Genomic DNA, 20,174 nt, shown 5'->3' with positions numbered 1-20,174 from the left:
TCTTTGTAGCTTGCAGGCTTCAGTTAAGCAAGACAGTTAGGACAAGAAGCTCCTGTACTGCAAGCGTTTCTACAATAAAACAAGGTAATGAAATGAGCATGCGGGGTGGGGTGGCGCGGGGACTGCTAGTCATATAGGCACCTCCTGTATCCAGTGTTTCCATATCCAGAGGGGTAGGCCTGAAACAGAAACACTGCAGATACAGAGTCCCACTTGTATGCAACCTTCTTTTTCCTGATCATCAGTAGAGGCTGTATAAAGCAAAACTTTCAAGGAAAACAGTTTGAACTCACTGCAGAAATAAGGTATTGTTATTACACCTAGAAGGGAAAGAGATAAACACATTTACTCACTGTGAGGTTTTTAACAATTCCTTCAGAATCAACTGTTGGGAAGAAAATAAAAAAAATTATTTTGATTGTATGTGCAAGACTCCATGTAATTTTTCTACTTCTTAGGAACTTATTCTCACATTTTGCTCCAAATACCAATCTCAAGGCTGCTCCATCACTCCTGTTTTGCAAGCCTCCTTTGTATCAGAAACCTGGATTGCAGCATGTTATTATGCTTGTAACCTATGGCTGCACACTGAGCAGGGAGCAGTAAAATGCCATAAAATCTGAGATCACAGGAGCACATCTCTTTCCTCTTCTGAGTGATAACATGTAAAATTGATATTTCACATGACAGATTAATAAGGGTTTCTTTGATATTGCTTCCATAATGCAACTGATAAGTCGACAATAAACACAAGTGGCCCAAACAGTTCTGAACCAGTTCCAATCTAGCTGACATAAAAGTCCAAACTGCAGCATATCTCAGACTTTTGAACCCAACAAGAATATAAAGGATTGCTTCATATCACCTAAGGCAGTGGTTCCCAAAGTCCTCCTTAGGAGATGGGAACCACTTAAGTCTTTGTGTGGGTGGGGGGATGTCAGCAACATGATCCCCAGAATCGTGCTGTTACCGGCAAAAGAAGGGAGGGTTCTGACTTACCTGAAGCCAGCACCGGCCTCCAGGGGGGCCCACAGACACCGCTGCAGGGCTCCCCAAGCCTGGAAATGAGTAAAAATTGTGATTGGAAACCACTTCCGGTTTCCAGTCACATCCCCTGTGCTGACTTCAGGTAAGCGCTGGTTTCAGGTAAGTCAGAAATCCCTCCCACTCTTTCCCCAGCAGCAGCGCAGTCTTGGGGATTGTGTCACTGTTGTCCTCCTGCCCCCATCCCTTAAGGGGCCAGAGCCCAGTGCTTCCCTGGCTTGTGGGTTGTGACCCACCAATTTGGGAACACTGAACTAAGGTGTTAATTCAGCTAGAAGGAGTTCACATTCCCAAATCTATTGGTGCTAGGAACCAATAACAGAAAGCAGTTGCAAGAGCTCCCACGTACCCATAGATCAGTTCCAGCCATAAAGACTGCCCCATTCATTTTAGGACCAAAAAAAAAAAAAAAGGCTGCTCACACCAGCCACTTGGTCTGCCTATTCCAATGCAAGTTAGGATTGGGCTGCCTGTCTATTTATCAGCTGCTTCCAGATAAGCAGGACCAGTCCAGTCTTACATGTATAAAAATCCTTTGGAATATTTCTTGACCGAATACGAGGTGCTGGTCCATCATACATATAAAAATTAATTTTATCAAAATAATCAGTCATATATTCCATCTTGTTACAGAAGGTCTTATCCATTCCTAAAAAAAAGACAAGAAGATATTAAATACTTTTATAATATTCAGTCTGAAAGATCAACAACGCCCTTTACTCAGTGACAAAAGAGCAAAACAATTATACCGTGATCAGATAGAACAATGAGATTGGCACACTTGTGCAGGTTTCTTTGTTTTAGGCCTTCCATTAACATTCCCAGAGTCTGATCTGCCAACTGTAAGGCTTTAACAACCTAAACAGAAGAAGAGAAGGTGTCATAGGCATTTGTCCCTTCATGTGGCATTCAATACCCCAACTGTCTATCACTTCCTCCTAAGATCATACACTCTCTCCTCCAGTCATGTGCAAATTCCCACACCTTCACTACACTTAATCATATGCATGTTTTCTCTAAAGTAGGTTCCACTGTATTCAATGGACTTATTCCTAGGTGAGTATGCATAGGATTGCAGTCTGGACTATGGTGTGCTATTATCTGCCCACAAATAGAACCATGATTCAAATGTGGGGGGGGGGGGTAGGAATTTGAACAAGAGAAAGGAAGGACTGTTGGGATGGACTGTGCAATTCCATAGCCTGATTCTGATTCTTAAACCATAGGACTACATGACACCAACCCACTGTGTCATACTGCAGCCCAGATCATTTAGGGTCTTTCAAAACTATGATTTGTATCCAAAGAAAGTGAATCCTGATTAAGTATGATTAGACAAGTGACAGCCCAATCCTGCGCTCCTCTGGCACGTGGCTGTAGTGGCACAGAAAACGGCTGCCACCACATCCAGTGCACCCACAGCAGCCGTGGACGGCCCCTAAGGAGAAGGGGACTTTTGTTCCCTTCTCCTGGGTAAGGGAAGTAGCCCTGCAATGGGGCTACTCGATTCACCACCAACCAAAAGCCCTGCACAAACGCTCTGGATCTGGTGGAGCAGAACTCCACCAGACCCACTTCCTTCTCTCCCCGCTCCCTTCCCCAGCACACCTCCTCCCCGCCATCTCCCTGCTTCCCCATCCCCACAATGCTTCCTCCCCACCTTCCTCCCACCCCCACTTACCTTACTCCGCCGAGCGGTGGAGGCCGGGCACCTACCTGGCGCTAGCCCAGCACCGGCCAGTGCTGGGCTGGCACAGGCACTCGCCCAGCAGTAAGCCTCACAAACATGCCTTATGGCACGCGAGTGCCCCCCCCAAAGCTTACTCCGCCACTAATTGGTCCATATGTGTGTCCAGCTGAATCAGGTTCCTCAATGTACAATGTATAGAAATCTGGCCTGGAGTTCAAAAGAAAAGTGCATTGTGACTAATTGAAAGTGAATCCTAGTCAGCCTCCTCCCAAATTATTCTGCATAATGACATAGTTACAACTGTATATCAAGTTCTCTCTCTGTTACCTGTACTGCAACCTATCCCATGTCTGGCTATCATTGCAACAAGCATTTCCCTTCACACGCAACCAATGATGCCAAGCAAGGACAAATAATGCACAATGTAACACCACCATATACTAGAGAGAATGAGAAATTCAACATGAGACTGCTCTTTTCAGCAGCAATATACGTATTTGCCTATATTTGCACACTGCCTATATTTGAAAACATTTATTTATTTGAAAAATTTCTATCCCACCTTTCCCATGCCAAAGCAAATACCCAAGGCAGTTTACAAAGCTCTATGATAATAGTACAATGCATCACAACAATAAGTAAAAGACATCAAAACTGAGCATTAAAACATTAATTTTAATATTAGAGCCCAATCCTGAGGTCTGCAGCACGGCTCTGCGCCTCAGACCACAGTTGCAAACATGCCATAAGGCACGTTTGTGGGGCTCACTGCCGGGCTCCTGCCAGAGCTAGCCCAGCGCTGGTTGGAGCTGGGTTAGCGTGCGGCAGTGGCCTGGGTTCTGCAGCTTGACGGTCGCCCGGGCTGCCAGGCTGCAGAACGGGAGGCAGGGGCGTGGCCGGGGGCGTGGGGGAGGCGTTCCGGAGAGGAGGGTGCCAGGGGACGGGTGGGAGGTGTGTCGGGGGGAGGGAGAGAGGCCGATCCGCGGAGCTGACCTCCACAGGATGCCAGGCGCTCGTGCCTTTTGGTTGGCGCTAAAGAAAGTAGCCCCATTGCGAGGTTGCTTTCCTGACTCAGGGAAAGGGGACGAATGTCCACTTTTCCTGAGGTGCCTCCCACGGTAGCGTGGGAGGCGCAGGATCCGGCAGGAGCCCTCCACAGAGCCGCCGAGCCTAGGAGTTCCAGGCAGCTCAGGATTGGGCTGTAAAACACTGATTCCCAAACTTTTTAGCACCAGGACCCACTTTTTAAAATGACAATGTATTGGGAGCCACCCAGTTTTACTTGCCTTTAAAAAGGAGATCTAGAAAGAAATGGTATTTTCTTTATTTACACTGATAACCATTAAAATACCCTCAAAGATTTAGGGCCAAATGCTATCCAATTTTCCAGTGCTGATGCAGCTGTGCCAATGGGGTGTGCACTGCATCCTGTGGTGGAGAGGCAGTCACAGAGGCCTCCTCAAGGTATGGAAATATTTGTTCCCTTACCTTGGGACTGCACTGCGGCTGAACCAGTACTGGAAAGTGGATAGGATTGGGCCTTTAGTTCCCCATATTTACACATGCTTGCAAACTGCAGGACCTGAGCTCTTTGCAGGGTAATTAGCAGCTATGTATCTAATTGTTTAATAGCTTCAGCGCTTGAGGCAATTGATCTTTCTGTCACCCATTGGCAAAAATTGGGTCACAACCCACCAGTGGGTCCCAACCCACAGTTTGAGAACCACTGCACTAAAACATTAAAAACGTTGAAATAAAGCAGAACCAAGCAAAACCCAACACATATCATCAAGCCATGGGGGGAGGGAACAAATTAGTAGCAGCAATCAAGCCACAACACTCCTGCAGAGGCACAGAGGGCAAACAACCACCCATCAATCAAATGCCAGATTTATTTATTTACTTACTTACTTCATTTGTACCCCACATTTCTCCCCAAAGGGACCCAAGGCAGCTTACAATAATCAATTAAAAACATGAATTAAAAACAAATTTAAAAACACATTAATAACAAGACAACAGATGAAATAGGTATGTTTTGAGTCCTCACTGAAAAGCCAAGAGGGAGGGAGGTAGTTCTTAATTCTCTTGGAAGGGAATTCCATAATTCATAACAATGAGGAATAATGAGGAAGCAGTCAAGATGAAAGAAAGATCAGACACTTGAGCTGAAGAGACAGGGAAGAAGGGTGAAAATGGTAGCCAACATACTGTAAATCTCCATTACCTCTCAGATTTGGGAAGATCAAGCCAATTCAGTAATTGTGTGACTCTTGCCTGATATACAATTGATCTACAAGGAATAATAATAGTTAAGCATTAGAAAAAAATTACGTGGTATGATATTGTTTTAAAGCAAATCATAGCAAATCTACATCTCTAGAATTTTTCTGGTTATCAGTTCCACATTTCCAGGTCAAACAGGATAGAAAATGTTTTAATTCATTTTAGAGAATAATATCATAAAATTTGCCCAGGCAGTGTTATTAATGTGATATTACTTACTACCACAACTCCCACCCAGATATTGAGAGGTGGACTCCAAAGTCTGCGCATCAAATGCTCAGAGTCTGTGCGCAGGTATATGTGTATGCACACATTTGGCTGCTCTTTGGTTAGCTGAAAGGGCAAAAGATGCCTTTTCTGAACAGTCTTTTCAGATATTCAACATACTGCTTTCCAGTTATAGTAACTAGGTGCTCTGTATCTAGGTAGAAGAGGAACAGGAACATGCTGGTCACTCATGCCCCACAGTGCCAATAGCCACACTTTCTGCCAATCCACAGAGCTATGTGCTCTCCTGCTAAGCCCCCTTCTTACCTCAGATATAGTGCTTGTCTGAGAAGAGCAGCACTGAACCTAGAGACACTTTATTCCCATAATTTAGAGAGCCAGGTACGGTCAAGCAAAACCAAGCACAGATACTCACAAGATATGCTTCACATAACATATACTTTGCACTAATCTCGCGTATGAAGACTCTGCCCTGCTGTATTGTAATTTGACATATTCAGGTCATGGAATTAGTGCTTTTGCTTCTATGATTGATGGGAACTCCTGTATCTGAGCTAGTAGCTTGTCAGGAAAGTGGCTTAGGAGAAAATGTTTCAGCTGCCAACATAGTGCTGTGAGAAAAGCAGCTGCACCCTCCAAACAGCTTCCTGCCATGAAACCAGTAAAGCCAACATGCATTCATTAGTCCCAGGCGCTCATGAGTACCAGGAGCCTGACAAGGAAAAGGACTTTGAAGGCCAAATCCTATCCAATTTTCTAGTGCTGGTGCAGCTGTGCTAATGGGGCATGCATTGCATTCTGTGGTGGGGAGGCAGTCACAGAGGCCTCCTCAAGGTATTTGTTCCTCAAATTCCTCCTCAACATTTGTTCCCTTACCTAGGAGCTACATTACGGCTAGAGGTTAGAGGGCAAGGGTTATGTTCTAATACAGATGTCTGTATTCATTTGTTTTATAATGCATGCCCCACCTTTCTCAATTTGAAATGAATCCATTTATAACCACAACTAGAAACAGATTAGAAATTTAAGAGTCCAAGCCTATGCCTGTCTACTCAGAAGTAAGTCCCATTATAGTCAATGGGGCTTACTCCCAGGTAAGTGTGGATAGGATTGCAGCCTCACAGCCCAATCCTGAGCTCCCGTGGCATGCAGCTTTGGCGGCATCGAAAACGGCTGCCGCAGGATCCTGCACGCCACCGTCTACTGCAGGCAGCACATCAGGAGAAGGGGACTCTCGTCCCCTTCTCCCAGGTAAGGGAAGTAGCCCCACAATGGGGCTACTCAAGTTACCACTGATCAAAAGGTCAGCGGTAGGGTAAAGGCATTCATGTAGGTGCTGAGCCCCACACAAATGCACAGGATCTGGTGGAGAAGAGCTCCACCAGACCCGCCTCCAGCCTTCCCCGCCCTCTACCTTTCTCCAGCCTCCCTGCCATGCTTCCTCCCCACCCCCTGCCTGCCCCCGCTTACTATGTTGCGGCTCAGCGGTCCATGCGACTGCCAAGCGGTGGAGGCAGGGCAACCGCCCAATGCTAGCCCAGTGCTGGCCAGTGCTGGGCTTGCATGGGCACTTGCCCACTGGTAAGACTCGCAAACGTACCTTACGGCAGGTTTGTGACAGAGCATGCCGGTAGGAAGCCGGTGCGCCGAGTTCAGGATTGGGCTCTCAGTCAACAAAAATTACAACAAAATCAATAGGGCCCCCCCCCCCCTGCAAAAATATGTTGATCAAAATCACCAGAAGAATGCATAAAAAACAGAGGCATTGATGGAGACAGAGCTGCAATCAATAGGAGGTCAGAAAAGGCCTGCTGAAAGAAACAGGTCTTCAACCTCAGCCAGAATATTGGCAAGGAGAGCACCAGCTCTGCTTCACAAGGGAAGGGGACATCACTGAGAAAATGGGACCATCAGCTGTGCCTCAGATGGCAGTGGGATATGCAAGAGAGTCTCTCCAGATAATTTTAGGGAGGGGGTTAATTCATTTTTGCTGTGCAAACTGCTTTGAGAATGTGTTTGTTGAAACACAGTATATACATATTCTAACATTATTATGACAATGAAATCCTTCGTTTATGTGACCTGGCTTATGCTCTTTCATTGTTTTGTTACTTCCACTTCAACTTACTTGTTGTACAACATATATATGTTAGGGAACGAGTCATTGATTTTTACATCAGATCCAGGCCAAAAGTAGGTGCCTGCTTTCAAACCTTGATACATTGCTGTGTGCCAAATCTGCAAGAAGGTACATACAACAAATCATTAAAGATATGCATCTTAGTAGGACAAAACCATAGAATCATCTCCATACCCTGAACTCTGATGATGGAAGGCCTGTTTCTCAAACTGAAATTAGATTATAAGACACTTGTAGTGGAAACACATACCATTATTATCAAACTCCCTGCCATTAAAAGCTTGTCACCTAAAAGCTCGTTTTCAGTGGCTGGTCAAAACTTTTTCTTTTTTTTTTTCTTTTTTTACTGTGCAGGGTCTTTATGGGGCCTGTAACAAAATAATTTCTTCAATCCTGCTACGGTTGTGTGGGGCTCTTAGCTCCATTTGCTATTCTTTTCACCCAGTGTCCAGAGAGCAAAGAGCCCCAACTTCTATTATAAGATTTTTGGATTAGGAAATAACTCATAGATTAAAGCTGAATCAATGAAAAACAAACCCTCCCTTCTTTGTAACCACAAAAATATATTTATTGGTTATAGTTATATCCTCCTTCCTCCCTCTCCCCCACTGGAACTCAAGGGAGCGTGCAGGGAGTTCTCATGTAGTAACCAAACCCTGACTAGCTTTGCTTCACTTCACCAAGTGGACTGCATCATGTGCCTTAAAACATGGCACATGATGCCATGGTGTAAACATGGGCGTTGCAAGATTCCGAGGTCAATATATTAGAAGAGGTTGTACATCTTTTTTCATGTAGACTTTATAAACTGTCAGCTGGTATTCTGTCACATTTTTAAAATGGACTAATCTGGAGTCTACAAAAAGCATTACAGACATTAAAGAATTCATACAGGCTGTCCACTCCACCAGGCAGGATTTGACTTGGTGCTTGAAGAAAGCGAGAAGTTCTGGTTTAAATGTACATCATACATATTGTTGTCAATGATGCCATGAGATTCTGGATATAAGCCCTAATAAAAGAAAACACACACTGAGTTAAGATAAAACACTAAATATGACTCTAAGATAACGAAACCTGCTGAGTAATTTCCAATCCCAGGCTGGGTTGTTATCGTCATAAATGTTAACGATGCTGAAAACAGGAATACTTATATAACTTTCTTCCTCTACCCTGTTTCTAGTACTCTTTTGCTTAATCTTATTTTCAATAAATTGAAAAAAGATTTTTTACCTGCTACAAAACATCGTGTCCCTTTTTTCCTTGTTACCATCATTTTGCCAAGAGAGGTTAACTGGGTAATCCCAATCATGATGACTTAATCAGAGGTCTGTCCTACTGAGTTGAATGCAATTTGCCCCTAGTAAGTTTGTTTGGGACAGCAACCTAATGGCCCAATCCTATCCAATTTTCCAGGACCGGTGTAGCCATGCCAATGGGGCGTGCACTGCATCGTGTGGTAGGGAGGCATTCACAGAGGCCTCCTCAAGGTACAGGAACATTTGTTCCCTTACCTTGGGACTGCATTTCAGTTGCACCAGTGCTGGAAAGTTGGATAGGATTGGACCCTAAGACAACAATCCTTATACACTTTCCTCAAAGTAAGCATCATTGAACAGAATGGAATGTATTTCTGAGTAGACATGCATAGGATTTTGCTGTCCATTTTCTCATTGGTATTAGACATTTTGACTCATTCTGCTTCAATGCTGTTTCGATTATTTCTGGATAAGATTTTATATGATTTTTACTGATTGTTTAATTATTTGCTAGCTGCCTACAAATATTACACAAGAAAGGCAGGATAGAAACGTTTTGTAAGTAAATAAAATGAAATCATTTCATCATTTATAATCTAGCATTTAAAATCACAGCAACAGTAAATGTCAGAGAGATTATGTGGGTACAAAGGCAAAACTACTTACAGTAACTATGGTATAGTGGTTCGGAAAGGTTTTCGTTGGATAAGCAGCCCTCATGTACTTTGAATGTGTCCCACACGTCTCTGCAATAGAACAAGCTTGGGGATTATAATATTTCAACAAGGTCATTATTCTGTTAAAAATGAAACACTCAAAACACATGCAAAAAAGATACCAGAGCAGAGCACCAGAATGCTTGAAAATAAAACAAGGAATGCAGAATGGTCTTAACACAGGGGGAGTTTAATGGTGAGGTTCCTTCTTGGTATATATTCACAAGAGTGCTATCCATTCCTTCACAACACTCCTTGCCCTAGTCTCCATCCTGGAATGGAGTGTTTGGCCCAATCCTATCCAACTCTCTAGTACCGATGCAGCCATGCCAATAGCCATGAAGCCATGTCAACAGCTATGCTATTCAGGGTTTGCACTGCATCCTGCAGTTGGGGGACACTCATGGAGGCCTCTTCAGAGTAAGGGAAATTTGTTCCCTTACATCAGGCTGCATCAGCACTGGAAAACTAGATCGGATTGGGTCCTTAGTCTGTGATTAATTAAGCCATAGCATTCTAAACACTGGCTTAGATTAAGCAACGACTTAGTTACAAACATAACAATTAAATAGTTGTGCATATCTTTTACAGATCATTCCATTCTTTTAGAAAGCAAGTAGCTAACACAGTGATTCTCAACCTTTTCTGTCTCACGGCACACTGTCAAGGTACTAAAATTGTCAAGGCACACCGTCAACTTTTGGACAATTGTCAAGGCACACCGTCAAGTTTTGGACAATTGATAAGGCACACCATGCTGTTGTTGGGGTGTGGGGGCTCATATCCCCCAATGGCCCTGTTAATAAATGACCCCCCACCAAACTCCCACAGCACACCTGGGGACCATTCGCAGCACACCAGAGTGCCACGACGCAGTGGTTGAAAATGGTCAACATGTGGATACACACTGGGAACAAAAACTGGGAGGGAGAGAGAAAGAGAGAGGACTGAAGTGGCCTCTCAAAGAAAGGAGGAACCCCCATGTTATGTAGGAAAATACTGCTGTGTTGATTATGGGGTCACTGACTTACACTTCTAACACTGAAGAAAAAGTCTGCCCATGTTGAGTCACTACTTGCAGTATAAAATAGATCCTGACCACATAACTCTATTTACACAGCTGTGGCTGCAATCTCTTAAACTACTTGTGTCAGAACACTTACTTATTTTAGTAGGACTACTTTAGAGTAAAGATGATGACACATGTAGCTCATATGAGCGTCATCCTTATAGGCATTTTGGTATGAGGAAAAGTGAATAAGGCACTCTTAGAATGGCATCCAGAAAGGATTGCCTTACACACCTTGACATTTTAACGCCAAACCTTTAAAAAGAATGCATGCAACTGCCATGCTCTTATCACTTGCAAACTCACTTTGATGACACAAGTAGGCCTCTCATTTGATCAACAATCCTTAAATGAAGACTTGAATTCTTGTACAGTACATGAAAACAAAATTTGCAGATAAACATTTCTTGTATATAGAATAAACTATATAAACCAACATTTCTAAATATGCTACAAATATGATTTTTTGCCATGATGTTGACTACTTCTTTCCCCTGGGGGCTGGGGATAAGAATAGGTTTGGCTGCACTTGTCGTAAGAGGTGACTAAACAGCCACCGGGTAGATGGGACTCGTTAGCCTGGGAAGGCAGCTCATCTGAGAAGGAAAACTCTGATCCCAAACCTCCACTGCCTTGTGGCTACATCCGGTTATGGAAGAGGCTTCAGGAGTCAACCTCGAGGCAAAATCCAGAGCCGGAGTCCCTGAGTCAGTTGATGGCTGAACACAGTCACGTTCTGGCAACTCCTGCGACGCCGCTGGAACCAACTGTATTGGCTTCTGCCTTTCCATTGGACCATTTCAGCAACATGGAGAGGGGGGATTTGCTGCATGGATAACAGTCTATCTTCCATATCTACTTTACCCAGGCTTTGCGCACTGGAGAGGACACTCTGTTTCAGAATCACTATTCAGAGCACGATACCATAGTCTTCCGACACTGAAGGATGCCAACACTGACTACTTCTGTTCTGTCTGCAGAAACAACCACATTTCGAGCTGAAGGGTGTGCTTACCAATTCTATGCTATGAAATACAATGCTACAGATTGAAATCTGCTTGCTTCCAAGGATAAACAATATACTTCTGTAAATGAATTGTATACTTTCTGTTTTCAATTATTGTGTTCATGTTGTTTTTATTGTATTTTAAGCCTTGTTGTAAACAGCCCTGTGAGCTTTTTAATCTAGGTTATAAGTCTTATAAATAAACACCACTACCCTTTGCAACTGGCTAACTATTCAGATACAGTTGTACCTCAGCATTTGTGGGGGTTCTGGAACCCCTGCAGATGCTGAAACCCACAGATAATAAAATCCGTGGGCCAGGGCACACCAACCCTCTGAATGCAATCAGAGCTGTGCTCCAGTCGTGTTTGGAGGCCTTTGGAGGCCCTTCTGAGACCTTCCGTTTTTGTTATATAATTAATAAAGTGGCCCAATTTAGTTCCAAGTTTGTGTCTGGCATATTTATTTGCAGTGCATGGGTAAAGAGAACTAGTCCTCCAGTCAATTGTAGAGTCACATGCAGAACATGGCTAAAGGAAATGGCAACATTGACTTCATACACCTTCATACTGTTCTTCTCCAGAAGCATGGACTTCAGCTTACTTACTAAGCTTTGCAACATTTGGCAGCAGGGAACTCCACGTTTCCAAATATTCTGCCCTAAAGCCATCCATTGAAAAAAGAATGAGTGGTGACCGATCAAATCTGAAAGTCAATGAAATACAGTCATTATTTTATGATTCAGGAGACTGAGCCACTTCCTGGGAGGAAAAAAAGTTACTTGTTAAGTTCCTGTAAAAATCAAGAGTAAAAATCCCAAAAATCAGTTTGAAACATAGAGAAACTATTTTTTTTCTTAGTCACAAAGAAATTGAAAGGAAGCCCAATTAACTAAGAAAATCCACATTTCCTGTTACGTCACAATCACTTTAGCTTAACAGGAAAAGAGGCTCCATCATAAGCCAGCTCATTTCTCAGGAAAAATGTAGATGGGAAAGACACTAAACTGACACTGTTCTGCATGGATGGCAGCAGACTGGGTGTTTCATCTAGATTATCACACCCTGTTCACTCACTCTTTATGGGGGGAGGGGCTGTCACACACCATTATCTTCCCACTTTTTTGAGACCAGCAGCACAGGAATGCAATGACCACATGCGTTGGTTATTGTTGATTTGCTTATAGACAGTTACTGTTCAGGATTGTTTTTAAAAAGGTACGTGGCCAGACACAAGAGACCACAACAGAAATGGGGGCAATAATAAAATAGAAGGGTCAATCTACTCTGTCCCAAAACACGCCATATCCCCTGCTGGGTAGGGAGAGTGTCACAATACTACCTGTGACTACAAATTTTTTTTTTTAAAACAATGACTGTCTGGAAGTATAAGAAGCCCATCTGGAATTGCCCCAGGACTCAGTTTCCTCTTGTTTTCTGACAACTTTGGGTAGTTCTAGATTTACAAATATCCTGAATGTGAAGAAATGTGTTCTAAGGTTTGGGCTAAGGACTAACCCACCATTGTGGACCCTAATTGGATTAGCAAGTAGATGTTAAAGTTCAGACATACAGCTTACAAAATCATCTAACCCAATGGTTCTCAAACTGGTGGGTCGCGACCCTCCAGTTCGTGTAAAGTTTCCCCCATTCCTTTAAGGGGCGGGCGAAGGGAAGAGACAGAGAAGCGATCCCCAGGATCGCACCCATATGGGGGGCAGGGGGGTGCTTGTGACTTACTTTATGAAGACAGGGCTGCAGCAGGCTGCAGGAGGTGTGGGGAGCCCTGCGCAGTCCTCTGCAGCACTTTCCGAGGCTTGGAACGTTCGGAGAAAGCGAGCGCAAAACGGAAGTGCTTTGTGCCCGCTTTCTCCAAACGTTTCAAGCCTTGGGGAGCGCTGCGCAGGGCTCCCCACAGCTCCTGCTGCCTGCTACAGCCCTGTCTTCATAACATAGAGAAGTCACAAACACCCCCTCTCGCCCCCCCTTAGTGCTGCGATCCTGGGGATGGTGTTGCTGCCCTAGCCCGTCCCCCACAAGAACTAAATGAGGGAGTAAAGCTCCCTCAAAGTTTGAGAACCACTGATCTAACCCTTCTGAGCCCCTCAGTTCATTCAAATCCATGGAATATGAAATTTGCTCCCAAGATCCAGTTCTATTCTTTCCTCCCTCCCCCACTCTTTCTCACTAACAGTAGTTATATCATAAATGATTAGTCAGAAATATACAAGCAATATCCCACCATTACATTCATACGTATAAGAGATTAACAACCTCCTATCTTTTCAGAACTCATAAATTTAAAAACTATTTATACAACTTGAATAACAGTGTAAAATGTGAACATTGGATTGTAATCTCTAGTCCAGGGGCAATAGTATATACATTGAAAAATGCATACATACACATTTAAAATTCAAACGTCATCATTTCTCTTTGCATGTTTATGAATTCTGAGTTGTTCCTCCTCAGCCCTTACTTCTTTTTGGATTGCTCACAATGAGTATTGCGTTGTGTCCAGACAGGTTGGGGCAGGGGGGGAATACTGTTCAGTGGTAATGCCTTTGCTTTGTATACAGAAGGTCCCAAATTCAATCCCCAGCATTTCCAGATAGAACAGAGAACGATTCTTATCTGAAACCCCTTAGGACTGCTGATACTGAGTTAGGGCAAAATCCTACCTTGCACCGGAAAAGCCAGGAGGCTTGCGCTGTATCCAGCACAGGATTGTGGTCAGCAGTGGCTTAGCCAGATGCAAGGGGAAACTCTTCCCCTTACCCCTGGGTAAGGGCTGCTGGCCCCAGTGGGTCTCCTCAGACTTGCGCCACCTCCTGAGGTGCATGAAGTTACCTGGAAAGAGAAGTTCATGCAAAGAGAAGTTCATGCAAAGAGGAGCCGTCTGCCACCTTGGGCAGGAGGTCTGGTCTAGAGGGTAGAGCCTCCCTTAGCCCGAAGATAGACAACAGAAGGTTGCCAGTTCGAGGACACCGGCAGCTCCCTGAACGGCTGAGGATGGCGAGACCTTGAAGCAGCTGACAAGCCCAGCTGAGTGATTCCACCTGCTCTTGGTGTGAGCAAGAAGCGTCTTGGCTGCCCTCCATGTGAGAGATGGAGCTGCTTGCGAGCCTGCGTGGGAGAACTGGAGGCCAGAAGTGAGACTAAACCGGGAAGATCCATTCTGAAATGTGGTTGGTTTTTGGAAGAGAGAACCTCTATGATTGTAAAAATCCCCTTGAGGGATTTAGAAATGCCTGCCTATGTAAATCGCCTTGAATAAAGTCAGAGGAGTAATTCGATGACCAGAAAGGCGGTATATAAATACCTAGTTAATATTATTATTATTATTACCTCTCCTGTTGCTCCCTACCTGCAGCATTTAAATGGACAGTTTAAATGCTTCACCTAGTAAAGGTGGCACTGACCAGTATCAGGGCAGTGTTCAGTCTGTCCCGGACATTTAGACATTTTTATTTTATAACCTGCATGCAATCCATCTATGCATAAATTAAGCTTACCCTTCGGGACACTGAGCAGCGCTAAATGAGTCACATGTTTCTTCCACCCACGATGTTTCTCCTGTAAAGCATGTGCCAAAAGATACATTTTAAATTAGGAAAAAAGAAAAGAAATAAAGGCATTTCTTAGCCTCTCCTTTGTTCGCTATGAAAACCTGCATGTTCCTCATAATTGCTACCACATGTTAATTAACAACTGGCTTCCTTAGAAGCTCTGGAAATGACAAAAAGAAGAGGATGTAATGAGGAGATTTCTTTGAAGTCTTTCCGCTTCCCTTTTTTTTTTCCTCTGTGAAGCAATCCTTTTCTTTTTGCATGCCCAGCTGTAAATGCTTAAAGAACAGCATGCACAAATAAGACTGCAATGTGTTCTTGTGAGAGAAGCACATGTTGCTATTGAATGAAATTGTGGCACCGTCTATAAATATAGAACTGAATATTCAGTGCTCCATCCATAGGGGAAAGGTAAGAGGTCCTCAGTGAAACCCAAAAGCTCATCTCTAGACTCCCCCCCCCAATTTTAGTTAAACTATGCCCTGTATCCTTCTAAAAACTGTGTCTGTGAAAGCCAGACTTCCTCTGCTCTACTGTCTCCTTGTGGCTGAAGCTCTGCTGCTGTTTCAGTATCACATAACTCTAAAAATCAAATGAATACTGAAGCAGAGATGACAGACTACACTAACTTTCAATATGCACACAGAATACTTTTGCACCGGCATGATCTACAAGTACACTTTTGAACCATTCCCTCAGTCTTCACCTTTGCAAACGCTCTTGTAGTTTGTGCAGCAATCATTTGTCCTCAAACAGTCATCAGAACAGGAGCAGAAACTTCGGGCCAACCTTGTCTCACCGCAACGTGCTTTGCTGCATGACCAACTCTGAGCTGCAAAATATTAGATGTCTTTTACATTAAAGCTGGCTGAAAACGCGTATCTAAAAATATTTTCCAACGGGAAAGGTACATTTTACTAGAAACAGAATTTTCAATGAGAAAGCATCAATTCCTGTAGAAACATTTCCCCAAAGCAAAAGCTGAAAGGGTGCAGGGGGAGTCATATGTTGCAAATGTGCACATATGTATGCTTTTTTTGGTACTAATGTTCTCACAGGTGGATGCTGATAAATATTTGGTCCATTTTTCTGAAAAATTGTTAAAGACTACTGTTTTTCAGCAGATTGGCATGATAGGCACTTTTAATTGAGGCTAAATAACCAGTGAAAGATAAATACCCTAAAATGACAGACATGCAGAAACTGAGAGTGAAGTTCCATTACAGAATAATTCTGTATTTATACGCATATCATCACTTTGGATGGCCATGGAAATGGCTTTTGAGGATGCTCAGACATGGTTGCCGGGGTACCTTGGGGATGCTTCTGAAAACAGTCTATTGATAATGCACCATTCCCACACCACAGGCATAAACTACGTAAGTATTCATCATATGATTTCCTCTCATAATGTCATAAAGCAACATGCCCCACATCTAGAAATATGAAGTGTGGCATAACTGACAAAACAGGTAGCATGTTTGGCAAAGCGACAAGCGTGAGTCATATTAACCACTTACAAATGCTACTGCCAGAGTGGAGCTTGGTCAACATGGAGAGGCTGGTTTTGGTGGGTTATCTTGTGGTACCAAAATACTGCATTTGCTTTGGTTCAGTAAGCTCTGTAGAACCCATTGAGCCAAGCCTACAACATAACACTGGCTTTTGTTTTACTGGCCAATCTGGAATTGGTAAAAGCAGCCTGGATCACTTTGATCTTGTTTATAGCATGCAATCATAAAAGCCTCTTCTGTTTCTTGACCAAAACCAAGACATACATAAAACCTATGCTAGGAAAGATAGGGTGGCTCTAAATGAAATTGTCCAGGAAATTGTCACACCTACTTGGTTCAACACAAGCAACCTCATAATCCCAGCAGCATGTCTGACGTTTTGTGCACTGGTCATCACAACTACAGCCAGTCAAATCTTTACTGAATTTCTCATTACATCTGAATCTGCAGCTCACTGGAAGGCAAAACAAAGGCAACTGGTTAGAAATTAAATGTATACAGATATCCTCACATCTTCTAGGGCTGTGCACACAGAGAAAAGGCCATAGACAAATGTAGAATTTTTCTCCCATTTAAGAGAATGGGAACTCCAAAGGAAACCTCAAACATTCACAGTAGCTTATATTTCCTGCTCCAAGCGCATCTCCTGCACGGTAAGATGCACTAGTTCCAGCTGTATATGGACCTCACACATATTACTACAGAAATACATAGCATATCACTGCTTGATAGAAATGTATGTTGGGAGGGGCTATAGCCAGGTCTGGTGAAAACTGCTTGATGTGTGCCAAATTTTTCCACCCACTCATCCATTCCATTTTGTATGCATGCCCACGCAGGAGGCCATCTACCCCTTTGTGACCACCATTGGCTCCTCCTCTGCCCATATGTCTTCAAAACTGGCTGGTCACAAAGCATCCAGGAGGCAAAAGAGCTTCTTTTTCTGCATGATCCTCTGCATTGCCACTCCAATTTTTGGCACAAATGTTGGAGGAGGAAGTAAGCCCTCTCACCCATCCTCCTCTTGCTTGCTTGCTCAAGTGAGCAAGAATGGGGCAGTGGCGGGGCAGGTGGCATCCATTCTGTGTCAGTTTGCTACCTCACCCAGGCTACCGCTCAAAATTGTTGTCTCGGTGCGTCCCATCAGTGGGCTGCCCTGGCTACAGCTCAGTGGTAGAGTACATGCTTCTCATGAATAGGGTTTGACATGCAGTCCCTAGCATAGCAAGGTAATGGTTGGCAAACTGCAGTCTCAAAAGACTATGGTATAAGCCTACAGCACCCAGTATTCCCAGGCGGTCTCCCATCCAAGTACTAACCAGGCCTGACCCTGCTTAGCTTCTGAGATCAGATGAGATCGGGCATGTAGTTCACAGTGCTTGTAGAGCTGGGAAGAAATCTCTGTTTGAAAATCTTGAAAGTCCTTGCCAGTTGATGTAGAGACAATACTGATCAGATTCAATGCAAGGCAGCTGTACATGGCGTTCCTTTGCACACAACATCAGAAATGTACAAAGATGGAAAGAGAATCACATCCTCCACCACTGCCTTTTTGAATGCCCTGAATCATTTGTGTGTTTAGCTATGTAAGGACCATACTGTGCATGGTTTTACTTGCATCATCAGTGTCCACCCTCACATGAGTCAAGAGATGTGTGGTATAAGTATTATCCTGTGCATGGTGGCACCTACACATAAGTAGCTAAAAACAGCCAGGGTTCCATTCTTCAATTATTCCAAGCAGCCACTGTGCACCCAGATTATAGCAGCAATCATTCCATGTTATCAAAACAGATTCTAGAAACTCACTTTATTTGAGCTATGTCTGCTTTTCATCTGAGCTCAAGTATGTGACCCCACACGCATATCCTAACCCAGTAGTTTTCAAACTTTTTAGCACCATGACCCCCTTTTTAGAATGACAATCTGTTGGGACCCACCAGAAGTGATATCATTAACCTGGAAGTGATGTCATGGCCAGAAGTGACATCATCAAGCAGGAAAATTTTTAACTCCCCCATACAGCTAAATCAACCAATCAAGTGAGTAAATTGAAAGTTTACAATAAGTTGAAAAATTTATTTAAAATAAGGAAGAACCCTCCTAACTCTCCCAAGCAACTGCTGATCTGTTTTAAAAAAAAAAATCACCCAACACCCCAAAGTCTGCAATCCTATCCACACTTAACCAGGAGTACATCACATTGACTATCATTGTTAAAAGGATATACTTAGTAGCTTGTTAAAAGTACGGATCCATAACATTTCCTCAAATGCAGTCATATACCATGGTAGCATCTAGTCTAATATATTAAAAGTAAAATACACATTGAAATAAATGGGGACACCTGAAATTGGCTTACGACCGACCTAGTGGGTCCTGACCCACAGTTTGAGAATCACTACCCTAATCCTCAGCAGAGGCTTTCAAAGAGCATAGAAGACTGCTGTGGGGAAGAGGGTCTTTTGCTTGTGCAGATTCAACTCATTTTCTGAGTTATGGAAGCGGGCAGCCCAATCCTGAGCTGCCTGGAGCTGCGGGACCCAGCAGCTCCACAAAGGGCTCCCGCCAGATCCAGAGCCTCCCGTGCTACCGCGGGAGGCTCCTCGGGAGAAGGGAACATTTGTCCCCTTCTCCTGAGTAAGGGAAGCAGTCCCACAATGGGACTACTCACTTTAGTGGCGACTGTTTGGTCACTGCTAAAGTGAAGGCGCTCGTGTAGGGCACGCAGACCTGCTCGAGGGCCCTGGATCCTGCAGAGTTCAGCTCCATGGCTCCGCCTCTCCCATGCCTCCAACACACTCCCCCATGCTCCAAGCCACGCCTCCCCCCTCCCTGGAACGCCTGCCCCATGCCCCTGGACACACCCCCATTTCCTGTTCTGCAGCACTGGCATCACTACGTGGGTGCGGGGGATGCGGGCCGCACCAGGTGATGTGTTGTGGGGGGGTGACGCACCACGCGTCCCCACCCCCTGCACGCTTACTAAGCATGCAACGCCACAGCCTCAAATCTGCAGCTGAGTTCCTGCCCTTCCGAACTTGGCTGCAGTTAGATCTAGCATCTTGCACGTGCATGAGCCTCGCACATGCGCACAATGCTAGAGGCACTGCCCACTGCACATGAGGGGGTGCACTGTACATCATGGGGGTGACGTGCTGGCCTCCCGCACTGGGTGACGCAAAACCTAGTGACGCCACTGACCAGAAGTGGGTAGTGATCTTTATTTTCCAATTTTCCAAGGCTAGGGGTGCCCTGTGGAGGATTCCACAGGGATCCCCACACACACTCCCAGAAGCTGCTACTAATACTGGTGAGTCAAACAAAGCCCCTTTCACCCCTGGCAGTGGTGCAATCTTGGGAATCTTGTTGCTGCATTTCCCCCTCCCTGCTCCTTAGAGGGGCAAAGACAGAGCTTCTCAGGCTGGGGCATCGTGACGCCCCAGTTTAAGAAGTTCTGCTTTTAGATTATTCTGGACTGAGGATTCAGAGCTGTTTTGTTCATATCAGGAGGAGAATGATTCATCCATTTCACCTGCACATTTACTAATGGGAACTTTGGTACAATGTGTTAGGAACACAACATTCTACGTCGTGGCTTGTGTAGGCTTCCTTGTATTTTAAATTGTTCTTTGTGTGACTTTCAATCACTGT

General features: G+C 44.3%; 1 protein-coding gene across 1 annotated transcript in view; it reads right to left on the bottom strand.

Moving 5' to 3' along the window:
* ENPP3 (ectonucleotide pyrophosphatase/phosphodiesterase 3) overlaps positions 1-20,174 on the bottom strand; it is a 74,286-nt gene that overhangs the window by 40,497 nt on the left and 13,615 nt on the right. The window contains exons 3-14 of the mRNA XM_066611201.1: positions 16,852-16,974; positions 15,713-15,838; positions 14,953-15,013; positions 12,046-12,143; positions 9,314-9,393; positions 8,281-8,400; positions 7,377-7,486; positions 4,962-5,027; positions 2,869-2,941; positions 1,794-1,902; positions 1,565-1,693; positions 354-385 (exon numbers count right to left, since the gene is read on the bottom strand). Of these exons, the coding sequence (XP_066467298.1) occupies positions 354-385; positions 1,565-1,693; positions 1,794-1,902; positions 2,869-2,941; positions 4,962-5,027; positions 7,377-7,486; positions 8,281-8,400; positions 9,314-9,393; positions 12,046-12,143; positions 14,953-15,013; positions 15,713-15,838; positions 16,852-16,974 (1,127 nt within the window). The remainder of the gene's footprint in view (positions 1-353; positions 386-1,564; positions 1,694-1,793; positions 1,903-2,868; positions 2,942-4,961; positions 5,028-7,376; positions 7,487-8,280; positions 8,401-9,313; positions 9,394-12,045; positions 12,144-14,952; positions 15,014-15,712; positions 15,839-16,851; positions 16,975-20,174) is intronic.

This window comes from Tiliqua scincoides, chromosome 1, assembly GCF_035046505.1.
Source record: "Tiliqua scincoides isolate rTilSci1 chromosome 1, rTilSci1.hap2, whole genome shotgun sequence".
Classification (NCBI taxonomy): domain Eukaryota; kingdom Metazoa; phylum Chordata; class Lepidosauria; order Squamata; family Scincidae; genus Tiliqua; species Tiliqua scincoides.
This window is presented reverse-complemented; position numbering and strand designations above follow the sequence as displayed.